General features: G+C 60.7%; 1 protein-coding gene across 9 annotated transcripts in view; it reads right to left on the bottom strand.

Moving 5' to 3' along the window:
• Positions 1 to 12,732, bottom strand: part of AGRN (agrin) — a 109,726-nt gene that overhangs the window by 53,148 nt on the left and 43,846 nt on the right. For 5 of the 9 annotated variants that reach the window (XM_039390849.1, XM_039390852.1, XM_027728582.2 and 2 more), the window contains exons 3-4: positions 12,073 to 12,093; positions 413 to 460 (exon numbers count right to left, since the gene is read on the bottom strand). In XM_039390849.1, the coding sequence (XP_039246783.1) occupies positions 413 to 460; positions 12,073 to 12,093 (69 nt within the window). Of the gene's footprint in view, positions 1 to 412; positions 461 to 2,058; positions 3,402 to 12,072; positions 12,094 to 12,732 lie in introns of those variants that run through there. The other 4 variants (XM_039390853.1, XM_027728586.2, XM_039390851.1 and 1 more) reach the window with 2 other exon arrangements.

The raw sequence follows: 12,732 nt of genomic DNA, 5'->3' as shown, positions 1-12,732 counted from the left end.
TTGCTGTGCTTCCATGGAGCAACGAGGGACACCTCTCCTCATCCTGGAGGGATGATCCTGGATCCCTTCTCTGCCCCCCCTGGGAAAGACCCTTTCCAGCCCTTCTCCACTTCTACCACAGCCACCCAGGAAACCCTCTGCAGGAAAAGGGTTGCTGTGCTTCCATGGAGCAACGAGGGACATCACTCTGTCCTCTCCTCATCCCGGAGGGATGATCCCCCATCCCTCGGCAGGGGCGAGGCCACGATACAGGACTGCTCTGGGCACAGAGAGCAGCCAGGCAGCTGCAAAAATAGATCAGTGGGTCAGGAGACACTGCTCCCCCAGCAGCTGCAGGAGGCAGGAGAGGCTCAACCTGCTCTCCAGTGCATCCCAAGGCCAGGGCCGGGCTCCAGCAGGGAGTTGTACTCACCATCCCGCGGCGTCGGCGGCGTCTGAGTGAAGTAACTGTTGGGCTTGTCTGCAAAGAAACAAAAAACAGGGGGCTGTCAGCAGGTCCCTTTGGATGCTCCCTCCTCCTCCTCCTCCCAGACCTCTGTCCACAGCTTTTGGACCAGCATTTCATCCCTTCCACGTGCCCTTCACAGACGGGTTCGACTCCCAGGGACAGCCGGGGGGTCTCGCAGCGAGAAGGGAGCAGCAGGAACAGGATCCAGGAGCCCCAGCTCTCCCACTGGTATCGATGGAGCATCTCTGGCGTGGGATCTGGGAGCAGCCCTCTGTGCCTGGCAGGGCTGGGGCTTGTCTCAGCCCGTCCTGTGCCATCCCACGGGGGCTGTGATGCCAATCCTGCCGTGTCTCCCCTCACACACACCTGGGCATGGACTCACCGGGGCATGTGGGTTGAGCAGGGCCTCCAAAAAGTGGGGGAAGGGGGTAGCCTGGGGCAGCAGAAGGTGAACACTCCCATGGGCATGACTGTAGGTCCCAGAGGAAGGTGGCACAGCCTTGCCACCTGCCAGCCCTCTACATCTGACTAAGCAGGGGGGTGAGAAAGATTCCACTCAGATCTCCACAGACCCTCCCATCCTGGGTGAGAAACACCCTAAACCCAGTGTCTGGCTGGGCTCTGTTCTCTATCAGAGATGTGCCCAGGGCAGCAAAGCCAGGCTGTGACAGAGGTGGCACCACTCTGTCACCTGGGCCTTGCTCCTGCCAGCCTTTGTAAATGCATCCGTGTGTTTGACAGTTTTCCACGGAGCTTGTTCCCAAACAACGCTCCCCTCCAGGGGAGGCAGCGCATCCCAAAGCCAGGCTGGAGGATTTGCCTGCCCTCTAAAGGCTTTTCTCACAGCAGGTGTTTGGCACTTTCCAGCATCAAGGAGGTCAAAGACACGGCTGCATGATGGAATACTCCTCCACAGGCTGTGCCTAGGGAAAGATGAGCACCTGTGCAAGGATGAGGTAACAGAGCACAGCAGCAATTCGTGGATGGATCCACGCCCAAATGTGGGATCTACTCAGCCACAGCAGGGATCACTTTAACAATCCAACCTCAGGGAAAACTCCCCCATCTTGCCCCAAACCCTCTGTTTATTCCTCAGAGCAAGAGAGCAGGGAGCCTGGGAGACACATTCCCACCTATATATAGCGACAGGGCTCCAAGGTCCAGCTTGGAACAAGGGAGCAGCAGTCCTCGGCCAGGGCAGGACTCCCAGGAGCCCTGCCGAGATCCCCAGCTCTCAGACGGGCTGGCTGCATCCCCCCAGAGCATCCCCCACACTCGGACCTCAAGCAGCACAGCAGGACACAGTATTTTGGGGACGGGACAGGGCACACCCAGGGTGCTGGCACAGCTGAGAGCACCGTGCAGGGAGGGAGCTGGGCCGGCCCACACACACCCGCCCTCCCAGCTCCGCTCCACCCTTCGGGGCCAACATCACGGCAGGGAAAAGTGGGGCAGAGCTGTGGAGCTGTCACCTCCCTGGATCCTCCCCAGGCAAGTGCTGAGCTCCCGGGTGAAGCCCAGCTGGCAGCGCTGGGAGCCCGGGCTGACCCCAGCCCTGCCTGTCCCTGCCTGTCCCTCCCCGGCCTCCCGCACGCCCGGGGGACACCTACAGTTATTGAGGAAGAGCAGCACGGCAAATCCCAGCGTGGAGGTGGCCAGGAGGATGAGGCAGATGTTGCAGGGGATCATGAAGTACCGCACCACCAAGGAGACCTTGTGCTGGTACAGCCGGTCCCGCTCCAGGGCCCCCGGCGCCATGGGGTACTGGCAGGCTGTCATGCTGGGCCACCACGCTCAGCCCACCGTCCATCCATCCACGGCACGGCAGCCACGAGGCTCACATGGATCCCTCTTCCCTCCCCTCCCCGGGCGTCTTCAGGAAAACCTAAGTTTTCCCAGAGGTTCCCATCTCGGCTCGCAGGAGGGCAGGGCGGGCTGGGGGGCACCTTCAGGGGCAGGAGTTTGTCCCCACGGCTGCCATATCCCAGAGGCACAGCCTGGGGTGAGGTCCGAGCCCGCTCCAGAGGGGGACGTGCAGCGCTCCCGTGCTCAGCAATCCCTCTGCCAGCCCGGAAGGTGTCAATCCACACCTGCCTGCAGAAAGCAAACAACAACCCCAGCGCTGAGAGAGCTCAAGTTCCACGGCCAAGCCCACCGGGACGGGGACGAGCCGCTGCTGGTGTGGGAACGGCACCAAGAGGCGCTGGCTCCCGGGAGCGGGGCTGGGACAGGGACGGGGGGTCAGCACGGGACCCCTCTCCTCAAGCTCGCGGCATCTGGAAAATCCATATCCTCTCGGCAGGGATGGCAGGGGGTCTGACCACCCCGGCAGCCGCCTCTCAGCTCTCAGATCCTCGCTCCAGAAACACGGAGCTTCCCCCGCTGTCCGCGCTCTCCTCCGGGACAGGTGATCCCGCGTCCAGCAGCCTCCGACCCTCCGCAGGTCCTCGGAGCCAAAAATTCCGGGGGCAGCAGCCCAAGATCCCGGGAGCAGAAGCCCAGAAGGTGCCGGCTCAGTTGTCCCACGCTCCGGCCGAAGGCAGACACTCCCTTTCCCACGGCAAGGCTCCTCTCACGGCCGCGGCACATCCATCCCCGCTCCGCTCCGCGCTCCTCCCGGCCAGCCGGCGCTCGGCGCTCCCTCGCCGTCCCTCCTCCGCCAGCTCCCCGGCACGTTCCCAACCCTCCGGCGAGCAGCGAGGGGCCAGCACAGCCCTCCTCGGCCCCCTCGGCACGGGCACCCTCCCCGGAGGGAGCCGGCTCCCCGCCTCACGCCGCTGGGACATGCCAGCCCTTCCCGGAGAGATCCCGGCTCCGCGTGGAGCCCGGCATGGAGCGGCGCTGCGGGGAGCGATGGGAGCTGCCTGGGCGGGCGGGTGAACGGGTGGGTGGGTGAACGCGTGGATGAGGGGATGGATCCCCTAATCCCGGCGGTCTCCGCCCGCCCCACGCGCGGGGAAGGGGCCGCGCAGCATCAAGACAACGGAGCGGACCCGGAGCGCCCGCCCCGCGCCCCGGAGCTTCCCCGCCCGTGTCTCCGCTCCCTCCTCCTCCTCCCCTCCCTCCGCCCCTCGGCTCGACCCCGGTAAGGGGAGGGGGGGACACACCGAGCCCCTCCGAGCGCTCGGCGGCCAACAAAGGGGAGCGGGGGCGCAGGGGCGCGGCGCAGACAAAGAGCGGGAGGCGGCGGGGGTCGCGCTGCCCCCGCTCCCCCGGGACACACGCGTGGGCAGGGCAGGGGCGCGGCACTCCGCCCCGACGGGTCCCTCCCCTCCTGGTTGCCCTCCCCCCCCCGGGGTGAACCCCGGAGGGCAGGGGGTGGAAGGGTGGAAGGGTGGAAGGGTGGGGAGGGTGAGCCCATCTCCCCGCCCCAGCCCGCCCGCCCACTCGAGATGCTGAGAGGCGGAGAAACTGCCTCCCCAACCCCCACCCCAGCATCGCCCACCCCGGAGAGACCCCCAGGGACAGCAGAGCTACGCAAAGAGCAGAACCCCTGCTTGCTGGTTTTTAGGACATCGGTTGTGGAGGGAGGGGGACAGACCCGCACGGGCGGGGAACAGGAGCACGACCCAGCTGTAGGGACCTCTCTGGGTCCCCGCTGGCACTGCCAAAGAGCACGGGAGGGGAGAGAAGAGGTGCCAGGACACAGATACACTCCAGGACACAGATACACTCCGTGCTGCTCCCTACCTGTGCGCTCCTGTGCCCTCCTCCTGCTTCCCTCGGGCAGGATGCTGCCAGCAAGGATGGGAAAGGTGGCACGAGGACAGCTGGGCTGAGAGCCAGACGGAGGTCAGGGCCAAGAGCCTGCTGGAGTGAAGGTCCAACCACAAAACGAGAGCCCTGCTGCAGCCTGAGCAGTCCCTGGTGCCCACACGACAAGTCCAGGCTCCCAGGCCCTCCACTCCATCCCTGCTCTCCACTCAGGTGGAAACAGCATTCCTGGCAAAACACACAGCTCCCAGCAAACGATTTCCCTGCCCTTGGTACCCCACATTTAGGGCATCATGACCTGCCACCTCATTTCTAAGCCACCACAGTCCTTAGTAAACAGGGCTGAGCTCTTCCTCACCATGGAGGAAGATGGCAATTCTGGAGAGTCCAAAAAAAAAACCCAGCAAGAGGAAGGTCCTCCAGTCACAGAGCCACCTGAACACAGCCTGAGCTGACTCTACACAGCCCTGCCATTCCAGAGGCTGGTTTATCATCCAAGCCAGGGGACAGGAGGGCTCTTGTGTTCTCCCCTGTCCCTCAGGTGCTGTGGAGGGGCTCTCTGTATCCTGTGTCATGTACAAGGCAAAGTAAGATCATCAACCCCCCCGTCCTGTGCTCACAGGGCAAGAGGAACACTGTGGGGACGTGGCACTGGGTAACCCCGCTGTGGTCAAACTGGGAAGTTCATTGCAGAGAAGCTGCTTCAGGTTCCTCCTGTCTCCACACGCTCAGCATGTGCCACAGCCAGCAAGGGAAGCACAGCTTCCTCCTGGCCACGGCAGCAGCCACCACACAGACCCAGGGCCTTCTCCTCTCCCACTGGGATGTCTGGGTGCTGTGGCTCCCTCCAGGCAGCTACAGGCCTGCAGGGGCTGCCCAGCAGCATTCCTGCTGCCCACTCCTCCAAAAAGCAACAACCTGAGATGGGAGAACACCCCCTGCCAGCTGCAGGTCCCCCTCCCAGCCCAGCCCCTCCTTCCCTCACCTTGGCAATCCGCCTGGAGCCCGAGGGACACAAACACTAAAGAATCCACCCACCCTCCCCTCCCACGGGGAGATGTGGAGGAGACTGGGTGGTCCTTCCATGGGGCACCTCAGGCACCACAAGCCAGCAGGTCCTGAGGTCTCTGTGTGGAGTTGGCAGAGGCTGCCCCACAACCACCCCACAGAGCCACGCTGCTCCTCTCTCTCTGTGGGCTGGGGACATCCTGGGTGTCCCAGCACTGCAAGTGCACCTTGCCAAGAGCAGAACAGGGAAGGAGAGAAGCAGAGAACAGAGAGGGGGGGGGAAAATCCAAGTCACGTCCCAGAGATTGCTCCTCTTTAAACCTGCGTTGCTCCCTCCTCTCCCTGGGGGCTCCATAACATGATCCCAGCTTGCTGAGAGGCATGGGCTGCATCCCAAGCATCTCAACCACCCAGCCAGGAGAGCTCAGGAGCAGGGGGCTGATGGCCCTGTGTCCAAGGGGGAAGGCAGATCGTTGGACACCCTGGGACACGTTCTCCTCAGGGACACACAGGCTGAGAAGAGCCCCTGAGAGCCCAAGTGCTATGACAGGGCTCAGCAGGAAACACTCTGCCAGGCTGCCTCTGCCAAGCAGACCCCTGCTGGGAACCACCCCAGGAGCCCCCTCACGAGCAAAGCCCTCTGCCAGGGAGAGGATGGAGCCTCCAACACAGTCTTTTTCCCCTGAAGCATAAACTCGAGTCCCTGTCACTGCTGCCCCATTTCTGGTTCCCTCCGGGGCCGCCGCAGCCCTGTGGGAATTTCTAGAGCATCACACAAGAAGCCAAGAGCTTCCCAAAATAACCCAAAAAATGAGCAGTCCCCTGGTCTTCTCCTCCACTTGGCCACCGTGTGGCCACTTGGCCTGGTCCTGCATCCTTCCACTGTGTCCTGGCACACAGGTGCCAAAGTCCTGCCTGATGCCTTCACCAGGGCGCTGCCCCGGCAGCATCCCTTTTCCCTCCTGGCCTGCTCCACATCCTTCCCCTCCCCGGGTGGGGCTTCACAGCCACGGCAATCCCAGCACATGCAGGCTAAGGCCACAGGCTTGGCTTTGAAAAATCCCCCAAAGGGAAGCGAGGGCATTTGCATCCTCCCCGTTTTGTGTGTTTTCACATGCAAATCAGCCGCCGCACAGTCTTCCCTTTCTTCCCGGGTCTGCCAGGGCTCTGTCCCCTCCAGCCATTTGGGGGCCACTTCTAGGGGCGGCCCTGCCTGGGATCTGAACAGCCTTTGTGTCCTGGGGGAGGCAGGTTCAAACTCCAGCAGGGACAGACTGGCTCTTCACCCTCTTGGGAAGGACAAACACTTGTGCCTTTGCCCCTTGCGAGGCTTTTGGGTGAGACTCCAGGACCATTTGCACTGGGGAGGCATCACCCTTGCCTGGTCCATCCACGTGGGATGTCATTTTTGCCTGTGACTGTCCCTTTCCCCAGAGCTGGCTGCACACACCCTGCACAGCTGCCACACCCTCACCACGTGCTTTGGTGCCAGGGACACCCCAACTCCCACCTGCTCCCTCTGCCCACCGTGCCCACTTCCCTTTACACTCCAGTCACGTCCTTCAGGCAGGAAGGACCGGGCAGGACAATCCAGCAAGACCTGGCAAGGCAAAAGAACACATAAAACCCCCCTTTGCTTCCCAACTGACCCAAGATACCTTGGCCCCCTCCCAGTACCACTAAATCTGTTCCTGTCCATACTGGGATGGAACAGCCCAGGCAGAGGGGATTCATCCCTTATCCCTCAGCCACACCAAGGCTCCAGAGCAGTCCAGCTCCCATCATCCCCACTCTGATAACACTGCACCTCTGCACCAACAGTCTTTCTCCCCTTCCTCCTCCTCAGGACTGGGAGCAGCCTGGCTGAGGCTGTGGGTGTCCAGAGGATGCTCATCCCCAGCAGGGTGCAAGAGGCAGAGTCACCACATCTGCCAGGAGAGAGGAGGGAGGGACAAGGGACAGCCCAATTTACCACTCACCCACAGCTGCTGCTCCCCTACTACAGGCAGGAAAACATTCTATTTGAGCTAATCCACATTGCCCCCTGCCCAGTTTTCCAAATTGAAGTGTTCAGTGCATTAAGGGCTCCGTGTGGTCACCAGGCAGCTCAAAGCTGGTGCTGTTAATGGGTTTATTTCTGGGCTTTCACAGCCAGGATGTCGCCGCCGGTGCCAAAAAACCGCGGCAGCCGGGCAGGAGGGGCTGGGTGCAGCTGGCTGAGAGCAGTGGGGCAGGATGGTGGGGTTTTATCCTCTTGTTTCTGAAGCACAGAGCTGGCAGGACGCAGCAGCAGGACCCTCACACGCTGCCCTGCCATCCCTGCTCCGACCTCATCCCGGGCACCTCACAGCCACCAATCCCTTGGGAAGGGATAACACCAGCAGGAGACACGGCTTGATTTTGCTTCACCTCCCTTGTTTCTGCCTCCCAGATGCCACGTAGCAGCCTGAAGCACCCAAAAGCAGAGCTGCTTTGGGAGCTAACTGGCAGCTGCCAGTCAATGCCGGGCGGGAGCCCCCAGCTCCCGCTGTTGCCAGGCTGATTCCCCACCTGGCTCCCTTCTCGCTAATCCTGTTTGGCAGGGAGCTAATTGGGATTTATCTGACAGCACCCAACGCCTAGAGAGCCATTTTGTGCTTCCTCGGGGAAGGGAGAAGAGGAGGAGGAGGAGGAGGGAGGCTGCAGAAGGCGTTTGCACGTTCTCCCTTCCCCATCCCCTCCTGCAGTTTTACAGGCTAATTACCAGCATTAGGGAGAAAGGAGCGGGAGGGGGGGAAAGTGGGGATTTTAATTATTTCATTTAACACTTGGCAGGACCCAGCTTGACTCCTGCTGAGCAGCACTTGGAAATAAAGAGCTTTTAAAGCCTCTCAATGGGAGATGAGGGAAGCGGGTGCGGGAGATTCGGGGCTGGGGTGGCCTGGCGTGTGTGCTGGGAGGGAAAGGGATGTTAATTCACACCATTCCCAATAAACAGCCGTGCCAGGGAGTGCTGGATAAGGGCTGTCTCTTCTGAAGAGGGGGGTTTCATCACTTAATAACTTTGTCCTCAAACAAACCCTTCCTGGACCAGGCAGCATCTCCCAGACATCCTTAGGGATGGCTGGGTATGGAATGGGCCACATGGGTGTGCCCAGGGGCTACAGGTCACACCTCTCCCAGCACAGCAGGCCCTTCTCCAAGCTGGGGGTCTGCACACCACTGCCTGTGCTCAAGCTGCACTGCCACTGCCAGGCAGCCCCTCTGTTAGCAGGTGTCCCCCCCACGAGCACCCCAAAAAGCACATCCTTGACCTAGGACTAGCTCAGTTGTTTAGAACCTGGTGCTAATAATGTCAGGGTTGTGGGTTCAATCCCTGGACGGGCCATTAATGACCCTTGTGGGGTCCCTTCAGAGTGTTCTGTGATCCTCTCTCCCACCCAGCTCCTCGCATGCAGTGATGCCTGTCCCCTTAAAAAATCAAAATTAAAGGAAGGTTTGCACACAGAACTTGATGTCTGGAAGGACAGGGCTGCCCAAAAGGGGGGACACAGCGAAGCAAAAGCAACCCAAGGGAGGTGAAGCTTCTCTGTGCTGTCACACAGCTCCTGCTCTTCCACCGAGGAGCCCAAGGACTCTGGCTCCTCCATCCCTGGCACCTCTGCCTTCACAAAGCCAAACTGCTGCCCCTGGGCACTGCTCACACGGACTGCTGGGCTCCCCTGGAACCCTCACTCCCCTCTCCAAACACGGCAGCCAGGCTGGAACCCACAGCCCAAGAGGATTTTCCAGACCAAGGCACCAAATCGGGGATTCCACACCTTCAGCAGCCTCTGCCTCCCTCCTCCCTGGCTCCAGGAGAACCACGGCACTCCCTGTGCTGCCAGGGCGCTGGGAACAGCCCCCCGGCTGGAGAGGGGACAATGCTGGGCACAAAGCCCCCCGAGTGTGTCCCCTGAGCTCTCCCCGAGCTGCCCCTGCAGCCCCAGCCCCGCGGCTGCACAGCCCGGGGTGCCTTGGGCTGCAGCCCCGGCTCCTCCCGCAGGCTCACACTGCCACCTGCCGCCCTTCCCAACCCATTCCCGCTGCAAGGAACTCCATCCGAGCGGCAAGAAACTCCTTCCGAGAAGAGCAGAGCGGTGGGGTGTCCACAGCACCTCCACTGACCCGGGGATGGGCTGCCCAGAGCATCCCCCCTGACCCAGGGATGGGCTGCCCAGAGCATCCCCACCGGCCCACACAGAGGGGATGATGAGGAAGGGAAGCCTCTCCCTTACTAGGGGACAAACAGACCCTTCAAACACCCCAACCCACCCTAAACTTTTATCATCCTGTGACCACTGTTTCCCCAAGACAGCATCAACTCCCTCCACCAGAGAAAGAGCCTTGCCTGGCTACTGGGGATGCTGGGAGGGCACAGCACTGCCAGGGGGTGGCTCCGAGACAGGGGCTGTGTCCAACACCCACCACAGGCAAGAGCATCCCCTCCAGACCCTGCTCCAAGCCGTGTCCCCTCTGTGGTGGCAGGGGAGGACACACAGCCCATGGTCCAGCTCAGACTCACACAGCTCAGACCCCCAGGGCAGGGGAGCAAAGCCCCCTGAGCCTCTCAGGGGAAGTAAGAAGAGGAAAAACTCCAGCACATCACTAGAGAGGAAAACACACCCAGCAAAAACCTGTGCTGCCAGAAGTCCTCAGGAGCAGGGCAGCTGCTCCAGCTGGATCGGGAAGAGCCTGTGGGAAGGAGCAGAAGGGAAGGGACACCCTCTGCTCTGACCAACAAAGCTGGATGGAGACACAGCAAGGGGAATGGGCATTCCCAGGAGCCCAGAGCCTTTTCCTCCTGCCCACCAGCTCCGTGAGAGCCAAAAGCAGGTGGCACCAGTTATTGTACTGCCAGCACCCCGTCGCTGGGGCTGCTGGCAGCAGCTGGCACCCAGGAGGGCAGCAGAACACTCTCCCACCAGGAAACAGGAATTCCTTTCTCCCTCTCAGGCCCGGGAAGCATTAGCCGGCAGGGGATGCTGTTGGCTTGGATTGCTTCCTTCTGCTCCTGCCGGGCTCCGCGGGCCAGCCCGGGAGCGCGTGGCTCTCAATGGAAGTTTTATGTCCCTCTGTTCCCTCTCCGGCGTTGCTGCAGGAGGGCACGTTTCCAAGAGAACCCCTCTGGTCTATGGATTATACAGGACGAGGGGCACGGAGCAGGGAGGAAATCCAGCAGCAGAAATCCAGCTTTAAATCAGCTCCCCAGCCACCCCTGGGGTGACTCCCTTCTCGGCTCAAAAGGTTTGGCACAGCCAGCACAATGCCCAGACCGAGGGCAGCTGAGCTCTCACAGCTCCAAACCACCCCACATCACCCCAAAAAGCTGCTTTTCCAACTATAAACGTGGGTCAGCAGCGAACACAAAGGTCCTGAGGTGAGCAGAGGGGCTCAAGAGTGGGCAGAGGAGCAGCCCCGAAGTGAAAACCAGCACAGGTTTTGCCACTTCTGTGCCCATTCCTGTCTCTAAGCAGAGGGTGGCAGCCTGTCCATGGCAAACACAAACCTGGGACCTCTTGCCACAGCAGGGTGGCTGCCCAGGGATGCTGGAGAGGGGCAGGAACACCGGGAGGCACTGCCCTTGTCCCATCCTCCACAAAGGTTTATGTGTGCAGGGGAAGGGGGTGGGATGAACTGCCAGCCCCAAACACATGCCAAGAGCCTTCCTTCCACACCCTCTGTATCCACAGCCACCAAACAAAGGAGCTGGCTCCCAGGCTCCCGGGATGCCGGGATTCCCAGCACCGGGAATGGCAGGGGAGTGGGCACCCAGCCAGGCTGCAGCCACACACACCACACACCCTCCCCTGGCCCTGAGGGGCTGCTCCCACCAGCCAGGGCACACACACAGGGGGTGTTCTAATGATGGGATTCACTGGTTAAGACAACTGTCAGTGCTGGGGATGAGATGAGCCACCACTGACACGGGGCAGGGACCAGAGGAGCGGGGACAGGAGGGACAGGGTCACCCCAGGGGCTTTGATCTGTGCCCACACTCAGAATCATAGACTAGTTTGGGTTGGAAGAGACTTTTTAAAGATCATCTCTCTCCAACCCCCTGCCATGGGCAGGGACACCTTCCACTAGCCCAGGTTGCTCCAAGATCCATCCAACCTGGCTTTGGACACTTACAGGGATGGGGCAGCCACAGCTTCTCTGGGCAACCTGTGCCAGCATTTTACCACCCTCAGTGTCAAAAACTTCCTTATATCCGGTCTAAATCCACCCTCCATCAGTTTAAAACCATCAGCCCTTGTGCTGCCCCGACTTCACTCGCTTTTGCCAGGAGATTCCCGGAGGAATTGTCTGCGGGGTGTTTGCCCCACACCTGCAGCTTCCCAGCTCAGCCAGGGTGAGGACTGAGGACACACAGCCCCTCACAACCCCCCCAGGCCGGGTCAGCAGCCCAGCCTGCCCGTTCCACCCCCGGGAGGAGCTCAGGGTGCTCTCCCCCCACCCTCCCCAGGACGCCGGTGAAGGTGAGAGGCTGAGGATGGAGTCAGAGATGAGACAAGCACTAGGTGAGGTGTCCTTAGATCACAGTTTCACACCCACAGCGCTCCAGAGGCTTTGATGCCACAGCAGCTGCCACTTGAGGAACCAAAAATGAGCCCGGTCCAGCTTCAGGCTGGGCCAGCTGGAGGCAGAGGGGAAGGGAGCTCCTCAAACTGTGATCTAAAAGCAATAGCTCCCTCGGAGGGGGGAGCACACACCCACGGGGGTGGGTGTGCTGTGCCCAGCTCCAGGAGGTCCCTATTGCTCCAGCACATCCCAGGGGGATGGGAGGATGGCACGGACTAACCAGCGACTCTGATGGTGGATGGAAAAACAAATGGGAATTTTTTTAAATTTTTTTTTTTGCATGACACGCCACCACTTACCAGCAAGAAGCTTCCTATGTTCTTTAGAAAGCAGGGGAGGAGAAAAAGGAGAGAACAAAACAGTTAGAAGCAAGAAAACAGGCAGCTGACCCCAAGCTTTCCTCCTCCCCGAGCCCCCTCCGCCAGCGCTCGCTACCAACACCACCTGGAGCACTTCCATCCTTCTCTTCCAGCCCTTTCCAGGCAGCATCAGGCACCAGCTCCCAGATCACCCCAGGAGATCATGGCTGGGCTCCTGGCACCTGCATCCTGAGCAGGAATTCTTTATCCCTTTAGCCCAGCAATCCAACATCTCACATGGAAGATGCAGGAGAAAACCAACAGCTCCCATGTGGAAGACAGTTATTTTTTCTGCCTGTGGCAGGACCCAAGAGGTGGCCCAGGACCAAACTGTGCCCCTGGAGACCCACCCCAGTCCAGATCTGGCTGTGAAGGGCAGGGGGCAGAGGGACAGCATGACTGGCACTGCCACCCTCGCTTGCAACACAGGAACACGCTGGATTTACCCAGTAAACCCCAATCCTTCCCCTGTTAACCCTCATTTAGGGGCATCACTTGCCCCCTCTGAGTTTATTCCCATCCCCACCTTCTAAGCACATCGATCTAAACCTCTTTTAACAGCACAATGAGCTCCCAAATCTCCAGAGAGCCAGAAAAAAA

This window comes from Pipra filicauda, unplaced genomic scaffold (genome assembly GCF_003945595.2).
Source record: "Pipra filicauda isolate LSUMZ 115617 unplaced genomic scaffold, ASM394559v2 scaffold87_size3191425_pilon, whole genome shotgun sequence".
NCBI lineage: Eukaryota > Metazoa > Chordata > Aves > Passeriformes > Pipridae > Pipra > Pipra filicauda.
This window is presented reverse-complemented; position numbering and strand designations above follow the sequence as displayed.